The sequence below is a fragment of the Mastigoproctus giganteus genome, chromosome 12, assembly GCF_048544385.1.
Source record: "Mastigoproctus giganteus isolate SK-2022 chromosome 12, ASM4854438v1, whole genome shotgun sequence".
Classification (NCBI taxonomy): domain Eukaryota; kingdom Metazoa; phylum Arthropoda; class Arachnida; order Uropygi; family Thelyphonidae; genus Mastigoproctus; species Mastigoproctus giganteus.
Window position 1 is genome coordinate 9,846,168 of NC_143586.1, and position 13,232 is coordinate 9,859,399.

The following is a 13,232-nucleotide window of genomic DNA, read 5'->3' on the forward strand; positions in this document are numbered from 1 at the left end:
CAGTATATGTGTTCCTAAAAATCTTCACGTTATGGTATTTTGTGCATTACCATAAAATTAAAAACAAGGTTTATGGGAAAAATAGGGATAGGGGCAGAGTACTCAAAAAAATGTTCAGTCTCGTAAGTAAAACACTAAAAAAAAAGTTAGGAAACCCAATAAAATTGCTAACACAAGTTTAAACATCTTAAATTTCTAATAAATACATAAATAATATAGTAAATATTGCAATTTACCTTGACAACATATGAAGTTTGCTTGATTGATATTTCTGTTCATTGACATTTCTTTTTATTTTGGATTGTAAAATTTAAAACAGTAAAAAAGATAAGCAATCAATAACGACAAACATGGGATGCACAAATTGCACAACTGAGACAAGTTTATGAAGCTTAAAAAATAGGAATGATGAGAAAATTCTGAAAATATATTTATGTTTTTTGTATGATTGAAGATTTCATGGAAGGGGAAACACTTTTCACCATAATAACATAAAAACCCACAGAATTTCAGCTATCAGTATTATTGCAAGTGCAGTAAGATTGAGTTTACTACCCATTTATAATTAGATTGCACTAACTGAAATGCCCAATAAACTGGGAACTGCAAATTGTTTTTATTGTTATAATTATGGTAGTGACCTTCAGAAATGTGCTCATTTGCTCAAGCTATCACGCCTCATGAAATTTCTGTTCGAACTGAAAAGTGTGAGCTCCTGAAAATGTGAGTCAGCCTAAAATATCATGTGTTATCTTGTGAATGCAGTGAATGACAACAGTGTGTCTCCAACCAATAGAACTACAGTAAATGAGAAATATAGCTCCCACAAATTTGATGTTTGACACTTTTTAAGCTTCATAAATTTGTATGTATTGCTGGGCAGGTCGCTACATTCAGCTTGATGCCGAGTTTTGCATTCACTTCGTGTTACTCACAGATGAAATCACATATGAGCCAATGCAAAAAATTGCATTATACTCACATTGTTCCCTAATAATCAGTCACATTGGAGCAAATTCACATTGCAAAAATGCACATTATGGTAGAACTGACTGTACTCATGATGCAACCTAAATAAATGTAAATCACCAAATAATTGATGACAAAATACCCATATAACATTGAAAAACTCCACAAGCTGTTCTAACAGCTCACCTCCACTGCTCAGAGAACTTCATATCTGACTGCACAATTACTCCCAGGTTTTATAATTTTCCACAACTCTGTGTGTAGTACCATATAGCTGGTGCATTACTTTGGGATTACTGTTACTCATACATAGTAAATTACATTTATTAATGTTAAACTTCATTAATAAATACAAGGTTTAATTAATGTTAAACTTCTCAGCCCATCTGCCTAATTTTTATAGATCTTTTGTAGTAGCATACCCCCAGATTACTGTTATTAACCATTCTGACAATCTTTGTATCATTTGCAAACTTAGACATTAAGCCTGATATGCCATCTTCAATATCATTAATAAATATTGAAAACAATATGTACTCAGCATTGAACCCAGGGGGAACTTCACTTAAAATATCAGTCCAAGAAGAGCATTACTCATTGAAGTAACTTGCCCCAATATTAAACTGCTCCAATGTGTACAGCATTCTTTTGTGTGGAACAATATCCAAAGCTTTTCTGAATTCTAAATATATGATGTCAAAATTATTTTTTCTATCCAGTTCCTTTTTTACTTTTACTGCTTAAAAATATCTAATCTGATTGGTAAGTCAAGAATCAGCCAATCAATAAGTATTGCAGGACCATCAATACTTCCTGTATCGATGGTCCTGCATTACTTATTTAACCAGTTACTCCATTATTTGTCCTGGAATAGAAGTCAACTTCATAGGTCTGTAATTATTCACTTCACCTTTAATTCTCCCCCTTGTGAATTGGGGATTCATTTGTACACTTCCAACAGTCCACAGGAGGTAGCAGGAAGAACAGTGGCTTCTTTTTCTTATTCCTCTCTTGAATCCAATGATACTCCCATGATTATGGCTAAAGGTTTGCTTACCTCTTAATAATAAAATACAGGAAATAATAAAACAAATAAAATAAAAATAAACTAAAGTAACACCAATTAATCTTGATTCATTAATTAAATGACAGAAATTATTCAAAAATGTAATCAAAGGGCAAAAAGGGAAGCTTCAAGTGCACTAAAGAACAAAGAACTTGTAAACAGAAGAAAGGTGGGAAGGAAAAAAAAAGTACAACAGACTGTGTACTGCCCATATCAGTTATATTACTTAAAGATAAGAAAAAAATGTACAGATTTCTTTAACCAAAACTTGACTTTCTTATATTCCACATGGTTGAGCTGCTCTAGTTTCCTGGCCATGTATGATTTCTTTAACTTTTAAACTCACACTCTCTCTCTCTCTCTCTCTCTCTCTCTCTCTCTCTCTCTCTCTCTCTCTCTCTCTCTCTCTCTCCAACTACCAAAGCAGTTTTATTACAGAAAAATTGTTTTAAAACTACTATAAAACTGAATTTATGAATTTCTGAACAACATATTTTAAGATATCTATCATTTATTATTGTTAAGCACAAATTTCTATTCTATTTTAAGAATTGCAATTTAGTTGTACTCAAGAAAGAAAATATAATAAAAATGAGTTACCTCTTCAGCCACAATACTGGAAACTGTTTGAACATCAGTGACAATAGTAGGGAGAACATCAGCATCTTTTTCTGTGTCAGCATTATTCAATATCTACACATACAGAAGATACCAAATTAATTTCAGAATATGCACATGGAAGACTGCTGCACAAATTGGAGCAGTGTGGCATTGGAAGCAAATTGCTGCTATGGATAAAGGGGTGGTTGATGGGGGAGAAGACAGAGAGTGGTAATCAATGGACACTGCTCATCGGAGACTAATGTCATTAGTGGAGTCCCTCAGGGTTCAGTATTGGGTCCATTACTGTTTTCTCTATTTATAAATGATATTGATGATGGTATATCAAGCTTAATGTCCAAGTTTGCAGATGATACGAAGGTGGGCAGGGTTGTCAAGGACACTACTGACACTATGCTACTGCAACAGGATCTGGAAAGGTTGAGCAGATGGGCTGAGAGGTGGCAAATGAAGTTTAATATTGACAAATGTAAAGTACTACATATGGGAAACAGCAACCCCAGAGCAACGTATCAACTCTGTGGTACTACACTGACAGTGGTAGAGAATGAAAGGGACCTGGGGGTGGTTGTGCAGGCAGATATGAAGTTTTCTGAGCAGTGCAGACAGGCTGCAAGAGTAGCTCATGGTGTATTGTCGATGATAATATAGGAATTTTTCTAGCAGGGATAAGGAGGTGATTATTTCCTTGTATAAGGCAATGGTCAGGCCACACCTAGAGTACTGTATACAGGTCTGGAGGCCTCGTTTCAAGAAGGATGTAGAGATGCTGGAACGAGTACAGAGAAGGGCAACAAGATTAGTGAATGGAACAAAGGGGTGCTCTTACGAAGAAAGGCTTAAGTTTTGCAAATTACAGTGTCTGGAGACTAGGCACCGGCGAGGTGATCTGATAGAGGTGTATAAAGCCTTGAATGGTTTGAGCATGCTCAATGCTGATGGGATTCTTCCTCTTGCTCAGAATAATCACAATCACGTTGAGAGGGCATAAATTCAAATTGAGGAAAGACGGATGTAGGATAGACGTGAGGAAATTTGCCTTTAGCCAGCGAGTGGTTGGTTGATGGAACAGACTTCCATCCCTTGTTGTGGAAGTTGATAGCCTAAATAAGTTTAAGGCTGAGCTGGACAGGAATTTCGAACGAACAGAGGGGTGAAGTGGAAGTGGTTATTTTTTATTTATTTATTATTTTTTTTGGCTGATGCTGCATAAGCTTGCTTTCTTGTATCAAATGCCTCTATTAATGCTAATGCTAATCAGAACAGAGACATGCACAAGTCTGGCTTTAAATTACAGCACATTATCATGTGGGAACGCAAATAGTACTAAGTGTACAGGATTGGCAAGGGGCACATACCATAGGGTTGCTCACTATGTGGATATACGATACAACATACAGGATTTATTTCTGTACAAGAAATGGTATGAAATATTTGTATCATCTTAGCAATGACAAATTATGCAAGGATGCAAGCTTATTACATCTTATTACACAAGAAAATTTTCACATCTACCCTGCAACCAGCCTTTTAGTTTGTCCTCTTTTGTGTGTTTTTTAAGAATAGTGATGGCAGCATTTAGTTTACTTGATCCCTTTAGAGCCTTAAAAATTTCATTCAGGTCTCTTCACAGGTGCCTAGTTTCCAGACACTGCAATTCTCAGAACTGAAGTTTTCCTTTGGAGTCCCCTTTTGTGTTCACTAACTAATCTTGTTGCTTACTTTTGTACCTGTTATCCTGTATAGGAATTTTGCCATCAGGGACAAAACAACCAGAATAGCATACCATCACCCAAATGGTATGCTATTCTGGAATTACTGCTAAACATATGTAGTACTTTACATTTATTAATGTTAAATCTCAATTGTCACTTCTCACCCCATTTCACTAATTTTTCTAAGTTCTTTTTGTAATGGCATTACCTGATTCACTCACACCCTACTTGAGTTTTTCCAAGATTGCAGGAGTTATCAGGTTCTTTGTGACAATGGTTCATCTCTGTTTTGTTATTCGCTATTCGGTGACCCAAACAGTAATTAACTGTTTTAACCACTTGGTATGTAGTTTCGTCCTGCACATTTCATATTGGTCTCCAGCTTGGTTTTTTTTTTTTTTTTTTAATGTAAACCCCAAACATGAGAGGTATTACAACCTATAGTACTTAGTACCGTGTTTGGGTTGGAGGTTGAGAAGACGAAAGAAGTAGACTGTAATTTTCAAGAAATAGGTATGAAGGAAGGTTGTTCCAGAAAACGCCAGTTGAATGAATAAATGAGGAAGATGAAAAGTTGGTTCTGTGGGTTTGAAGTTGGACAGTAAATGGATGTTGGCTGGTGGCGGCATGTGTTCAGACTGTTTTGAAAGAGAGAGCGGGAATTATAGAAGCCAATTCAGAAGAACAGTGTCCATGGAAGTATCTGTAGAAGAGGCATGCAGCAGAAACAGTACATCCATGAGACAGCGAGTGGAGAGACTTTGTTAAAGATGAATCATTAATTAACCTAACTGCCCTCTTCTGAATGGAATCAAGAAGCCTGAGAGAAGTTTTGGGGGCACAACCCCAGATGTGGGAACAATATTCCATGGCAGGGCGGATTTGCGATTTATACAGGGTGAGCAGCTGTTTGGAAGAAAAGTAACGCCGAGAGCGAAATAGAGAAAACCAAGTTTTTTAGATGCAGAGGAAGCAATGTTTGTAATGTGCTTGTGCCAAGAGAGATTAGAAGTCAGCGTAATCCCAAAAAAATATTTATATCATTTTGCCTAGAAATCGAAGTGTCACTAAAGATAAGCATAGGAGTAGAAAAATCTTTTTAGCATTAGCATTAGTAGAGGCATTTGATGCAAGAAAGCAAGCTTATGCAGCATCAGCCAAAAAAAAAAAAAAAAAAAACCCACTTCCACTTCACCCCTCTGTTCGTTCAAAATACCTGTCCAGCTGAGCCTTAAACTTATTTAGGCTATCAACCTCCACCACAAGGGATGGAAGTCTGTTCCACCAACCAACCACCCGCCGGCTAAAGGCAAATTTCCGCACGTCTATCCTACATCTGTCTTTCCTCAATTTGAATTTATGCCCTCTCAGGTGATTTTTCTGAGCTAGAGGAAGAATCCCATCAGCATTGAGCATGCTTAAACCATTCAAGGCTTTATACACCTCTATCAGATCACCTCGCTGGTGCCTAGTCTCCAGACACTGTAATTTGCAAAACTTAAGCCTTTCTTCGTAAGAGCACCCCTTTGTTCCATTTACTAATCTTGTTGCCCTTCTCTGTACTCGTTCCAGCAGCTCTACATCCTTCTTGAAATGAGGCCTCCAGACCTGTATACAGTACTCTAGGTGTGGCCTGACCATTGCCTTATACAATGGAATAATCACCTCCTTATCCCTGCTGGAAAAATTCCTGTATATCATTGACAATACTCCATGAGCTACTCTTGCAGCCCGTCTGCACTGCTCTGCCCGCCTGCACAACCACCCCCAAGTCCCTTTCATTCTCTACCACTGTCAGTGTAGTACCACAGAGTTGATACATTGCTTTGGGGTTGCTGTTTCCCATGTGTAGTACTTTACATTTGTCAATGGTTAACTTCATTTGCCACCTCTCAGCCCATCTGCTCAACCTTTCCAGATCCTGTTGCAGCAGCATAGTGTCAGTAGTGTCCTTGACAACCCTGCCAACCTTTGTATCATCTGCAAACTTGGACATTAAGCTTGATATACCATCATCAATATCATTTATAAATACAGAAAACAATAATGGACCCAACACTGAGCCCTGAGGGACTCCACTAATAACATTAGTCCACGATGAGCAGTGTCCATTGATTACCACTCTCTGTCTTCTCCCCCTCAACCACCCCTTTATCCATAGCAGCAATTTGCCTCCAATGTCACACTGCTGCAATTTGTGTAGCAGTCTTCCATGTGCAACAGTATCAAAAGCTTTTCTAAGATCCAAGTATATAATATCAAAGTTATTCCCTGCATCCAGTTCTTTTGTGACTGCATCATAGTATCCAATCAAGTTGGTCAGGCAAGACTTCCCCTTAACAAAACCATGCTGTGTCTGAGCTATAACTGAAGTCTTGTCTAAATGATCCTGCAGTGCTTCTTTAACCAGTGCCTCCATTAATTTTGCTGGCACAGAAGTTAAGCTCACAGGTCTATAATTACTTGTGTCAGCCTTTGATCCTCCTTTGTGAATTGGGGTCACATTTGCACATTTCCAGTCTATGGGTACCTCCCCTGAGTCCAAGGAAGCTCTCATAATTATGGCTAAAGATTCAGATTTAGAAAGGCTTCTAAAACTCAATCTTGTCTTATATCTCGCTTTTGCGAGATATAAGACAAGATTGAGTTTTAGAAGGGTTGAAATCAACTAAGTTGTTTTTGCCCCACTGGAGGGATTTGTCACGCTTTTTAGGAACTGGCTGGATATGAGCAAATTTCCAAGCAGAAGGAAAAACACTTTTGGAATAAGAAAGTGAAAAAAGGCGGCAAAGAATAGGAGTAAGTTCAGGAGCACAGGTTTTGAGAACAAGTGGAGAAATACCATCGGAACCTGGAGCTTTCTTAGAATCAAGATTCGTCAAAATCCTTCTGACATCCTTTTGATGGAAGACCACACGGGGCATTGAATGGAGCATGTTGGGAATGGTGGGAGGTGTTTTACCAAGATCATTAATACATGAGTTGGAAGAAAAATGGGATGCTAGCAGGTCAGCTTTATCCTTGGCTGAAGTGACAACAGAACCATCTGGTTTGGACAGAGGTGGGAGCAGAGATGGGCAAAAGTTGCGGCCAATAGCTTTGGCAAGAGACCAGAATGCTCGGCTACCATTAGGACAAGAAGTAAGTTTTCTACTCTTAGCCTGTTCAAACTCTAGTTTGGACTGATTAATTACTGCTTTACAATTGTTGCGAGCTTTGGTGTAGGCAGAAAATGAAACTGAAGAATTAGAAACAAGCCAATTACGATATGCAACATTCTTCTCTTGAACAGCCTTAGCACATTTATTGGAAAACCAAGGTTTAGATAAAGGACGCGATTTTAAAGTGGAGTGTGGGATAAAGGATTCCATTCCTGCAAGAATAATTTCACTGACACGATCTGAGCAAACATTGACATCAGAAGTTTTGAAACAGTAACCCGACCAAGGAAAAGAAGTCTCGCAGGTCATCCCATTTTGCATTCTTGTAATGCCAAACAACACGAGGTTCGGAATAGCCATGAGATAAAGGTTCCATTGGAGAAGAGACAATCACCAAGTTGTGATCTAAGGTGCCTAAAGGACCTCTCACTTCGACTGTGTACTTAGAAGTGTTGTTTGTGAGAAAACGATCAAGCGTATTGGCTGTATGATTAGGATTGTCCGGTTTTCTTGTAGGTAAATGAAGAATCTGTGCAAGGTCATTAGTAATTGCAAAAGCCTCTGCATCTCGACCAGCTGGGTTGGTGTGACTAGAAAACGGAAGCCAGCTGGAGTTGTGAACATTAAAATCACCAAGGAAAATTACCTCATTGTTAGGAAAGTTGGACTGGAGAAAGTAAAGTTGCAAAGAGAGGAAGTCAAAGAGCTCCAAGTGATTAGTGGAGTTTGGAGAAACGGTAGAGACAACAGATGAATTTGACACAATGAGGTAGAGAGATTTTAAGCCAGAGAAGATCAAAGAGAGGAGATTTTAAATTGCCAAGTCTCTGACAGGGAATATCAGAACGGACATATGCACAAGTACCACCTTTGAGGCGAAAGGAATCATACAGCGATTAATTTGAGCATGTGAGATAAGCAGTAGTTGAATCAACCGATAACTGAGATTCTGTCAGAAAAAGTACATGGGGTTTGGCAGACTGCAAGTGGAAATGGACATCACTGAGATTAGAATTGAGACCATGTATATTTGTGAAATGAATTAGGAAGTGCTTGGGAGGTTTAGATCTTTTCGCAGATAAGCTTGCTCTATTGGTTTGACAATTCATGGTATATTCAATAGTAAGAAAAAGTGAGTGGGACATGCTGTATGAAGTAATGAAATTTTTGGATATGGCATACACATGGTAAGAATATACCCAGATCCTTGACATAACGTGGCCTCGACAATGCTCCCTGCATACACACTACTCGGACTCCCTCCGGTCACTATCTGGCAGAGTAGAGGTAGCAAGATTATACACTAGCTGATCCGGAAGCCTCCTAGAGAGTTACCAATAGGTTCGGTCCGGTGTACTAACTAGCGGCCGGCCTGAGAACACCGTTTTAGAGCTGTACCCTCGAAATGTAAGGAATATTGGATCTCGCCATGACGTCATAACCCCAAAAGTTATCAATCATACTGTATGATGGAAGAGATAGGGAAGGGTTAACTGGAACTTAGCTCTAGAGACTAAACATGGGTTCCACCACTTCAAGCCTCCAATAAGCAAAGTGGTGGTATTGCACCGGTTGATGAGAGTCATCTACCACCTAGATTACTTCGTAGTATGCTTGCATGATGAACATATTCATTTCTATGCTCCACTTCATGTGTTAGCTCTTCCTTCCTTCCTGGGTGGTCACTACTGCAGCTGTGCAGGAAGCATGTCCAGTTATTTGGGCTGGGTGGTGTTGGCCTTCAGTTGTGGTAACTATATGGGGGACAGTGCCACTTGCTCCACTGTCATCTTCAGGAGACTATCTCCAACTTTTCCAACTGATCCTCTGTCTAAGGCTTTATCCTGATCCAGCACTGGATGCAAAAGCCAAAAGTTAACAGGTCCACCTCCATAGCTGAATGAAGATGAGAAGTAGAAATATTGAATGTACTGCATCGAGGGTGGCACGTGAAGCTTGAGAATTGTGAATTTAAATTTTAGTTTCAGTAACAAAAAAAAAAAATCACAGCAAGATACAGCTGATGACTAATGCTGAGAAACCAGGATCAAGTTGTTCTTGTCCAGAGCTTGTTACACAGAGACAGTACTGTGAGCAAGTGTATTTCCATATTCAATTTGTCATGCGGCAGCAACCAATTCCAAGAAAGACATTTTCTAGCCTGACAGCCTCCCTTAGACATTAGAGGGACCCTCTCGAAAAGTATTAATATTTTTACTATGGGGAATTCATTCTTTTAAATCTATCTACCCAGTAAAACAAAAATCATAAAGAGTATAAAGAGTAATCAACAAAACCTTAACTGGAGGCATATAAAATAACACTGATGAAAGCTAGACAAGTAGGTTTGGAGCCAAAAATCTCACATAAGATCTGTCATTAAAAGAGCAAGGAAAGTTCAGAAATTTTTGGGTAGCAGCACTTCATATCAAGACTATGCTAAATAGAAAAAAGATTACAAGAAAATATATTTCATTCACTAAAATGTGCATAACTTAAAAGAATATCAACCTTATTTCTTTACGAAAAAGAAATATAAAAAATAGATAAGAATTTGGTGGAACATGAAAAACATTCAAAGTAAGAAAATGGTACTTTGGATAAATAAATAAATAAACATAATTACAATTACAGGTCCCACCATTACCTAAAGCGCACCTGGTTGGAATCGTTAAATATAAAATGCTCAGATGCCTCTTTGAACAGGAACAGTGGTCGCCAAGTTAACCCCATCACAGAGGCAGTAATTCTATCCATAGACAAACGCTGGCCACGTCACCACCATATGTCACAGCCACAAACATCAACAAACAATTAACCACGCGCCTCACGCACCATCCTGGCAGTGCACATCTCTATTCCAACTGCCATTCATGTATTCAATCTGAAGAAGGCTGCCTCCCAGCCGAAAGCTTATTAATTGTAATCATGTTTAGTTTGCTCTGAGAAACAAAATAAATTTTCGTAATGAATCCAGAGCACGTAGGCCTTTTTTACTATAAATAAAAAAGTAGGTGTTTCACTCATCAGCACCCTGGGATGCTTTTATTCCCAGCAATCCAAGTCATTTACTGCTTAGGAATGGGTGTGATCACCAGTTCTAAAGAGAAGGGGTTACAGCAATCTACAATACCCACACCTCTAATTCTTTATGAGTATTTAAATAAATTAATTTTTAATAATCATTAAAAAATTTCAACTAACTTAAAATAAAATGTTTTTATTTTATTAAAACATGATACAACATAAGAATTGACTTGTTACTTTTAAACCTCATACATGCAAACAGATATGCACACACAAACACAAGGGGGGCCTATGATGCACTTTGCATTAGGGACCTTGTTAGCTATCAACAATCACTGGTGATCATAACTGCTGAAGAGATTGCACTTTTATCTCACTACTGTTTGAAAATGAAGTGGCTAAGCAATGCTAACACTCTCAGAACCTTATGCAGAAAGACTAATTCTCATTCAATATTTTTACGTCAGACCTCTAAGATATGATTATTATTCAGAGAAATTTTTGTTGTCATGTTCACTCTCATGTAAGCTTAGGAAAGAGTTCAATGTAATATTTTTCATAAAAATTTCGATTATATTATGGGGATTGCTAGAATGTGTCATGCCCAGGGCACCAAATCATCTCAGACCACAAATTTAAACAGATATGCCAACCATTAGAGATATTAGAGCTGGAAAAGGAATTAGAAAATGTGAATTGGAATATCATCGGTTTGGCTGAAACAAGAAGAAGAAATGAATCACTTATAAGTTTATCAAGTGGAAATCTGCTGTACACCAATGGAAACAGTGAAAGGAGTGAAGGTGGAATTGGGTTTCTGGTCCATAAAGATTTTAAAAACAACATTTTGGAATTCAAAAGTACATCACCAAGAGTGTCAAGACTAATACTAAAGATTTCTAAGAGATACAAGCTAAAGATTATAATGATTTATGCACCAACATCGAGCCATGATGATGAAGAGGTTGAAGAAATGTACACTGAAATTGAGAGTCTTCTAGATGAGCAGAAAACCCACTACACTATTATTATGGGAGACTTCAATGCTAAGGTTGGAAAAAGACAAAACAGCACAGAAAGGAGAACTATAGGAAATTTTGGAATTGGTGAAAGAAATGAAAGAGGTGAAAGACTTGTGGAATTTGCAGAATCTCAAGGACTGTCAGTAATGAACACTTTTTTCAAGAAAAGGGTGAACAGAAAGTGGACATGGAAGAGTCCAAATGGATTAACTACTAATGAAATCGACTTCATCCTCACTAATAGAAGATATATTGTGAATGATGTCACCGTCCTAAATAAGGTAAATGTTGGAAGTGATCACAGAATGGTAAGATGTACACTTGATATAGATGTAGGAAAGGAAAGGAAAAAACTGACTCGAGTAAATAATACAAAGGTCTTTGAGATAACAGAAGAGGAGAAAAAGCAGTATGTACTGGAACTTAAGAACAAGTATGAGCTTCTGCAGACTGCTGAGGACCAAGATATCGACGAGGAATATTACAACTTTCTGAAAGTGATAAAGCCCAAGAAACCTATAGGGAAAAAGAAATCCAAAGAAGAAAAAATTAGTCAAGAAACACTTGTCATGATGAACCGAAGACGACAAATGAAAAGCAAGAAAAACACTGACAGGGAGAAAATGGAGTATACTGAGTTATGCAAAGCCATTAGAAAGAGACTCAGAGAGGACATAAGAAGATTTAACACAAGAAAAGTAGAACAAGCATTAAGGGAAAACAAAGGATTTAAATCAGCAGCCATGAGCAGTAATACAGAAAGACAAATGATACTGAAACTGAAGAATAGCGATGGTGTACTTATAAACAGCAGAGAAGGCATAATTCAAATAGCAGAAGACTACTATAGAGAATTATACAAGGAGCAGGGGAATGATGCCAGCAGTGGGGAAGATGGATTGCAAAGTAGCAACACATACGACATACCCAATATTCTTCCTGATGAGGTAGAACATGCATTGAAGAAAATGAAGAATCAGAAAGCCCCGGGGGAAGATGAAGTTACTGTAGAGTTGTTAAAATTGGGAGGAAGAGACATAACACTCAGACATTCAGAAAAATCACCTGAGAGGGCATAAATTCAAATTGAGGAAAGACAGATGTAGGATAGATGTGCGGAAATTTGCCTTTAGCCAGCGGGTGGTTGGTGGGTGGAACAGACTTCCATCCCTTGTCGTGGAAGTTGATAGCCTAAATAAGTTTAAGGCTCAGCTGGACAGGTATTTCGAACGAACAGAGGGGTGAAGTGGAAGTGGTTATTTTTATTTATTTATGTTACTTTTTTTTTTTTTTTTTTTTTTTGGCTGATGCTGCATAAGCTTGCTTTCTTGCATCAAATGCCTCTACTAATGCTAATGCTAATGCTAAAAACACAAAAACTGGCAAGGCTCTTCACAAAGTGCATTAGAAAAGGTGTGACGCCTAAGCAGTGGAATAATGCAATCATAGTTTTGCTGCATAAGAAAGGAGATAAATCAGAAATTGGAAATTATAGACCAATTAACTTGTTATCCTACATCTACAAGTTGTTCACAAGGGTCATTACTAACAGATTAGAAAGAATACTGGATGAGAATCAACCGAAAGAGCAAGCTGGCTTTAGGACAGGATTCTCAACGATGGATCACCTTCATGTAATATCACAGCTAAT

At 38.0% G+C, this 13,232-nt stretch overlaps 1 protein-coding gene across 1 annotated transcript in view; it reads right to left on the reverse strand.

Annotated features, from left to right (window-relative positions):
- LOC150076668 (aldehyde dehydrogenase family 16 member A1-like) overlaps positions 1–13,232 on the reverse strand; it is a 111,334-nt gene that overhangs the window by 53,252 nt on the left and 44,850 nt on the right. The window contains exon 7 of the mRNA XM_090386600.1: positions 2,636–2,728. Within this exon, the coding sequence (XP_090242726.1) occupies positions 2,636–2,728 (93 nt within the window). The remainder of the gene's footprint in view (positions 1–2,635; positions 2,729–13,232) is intronic.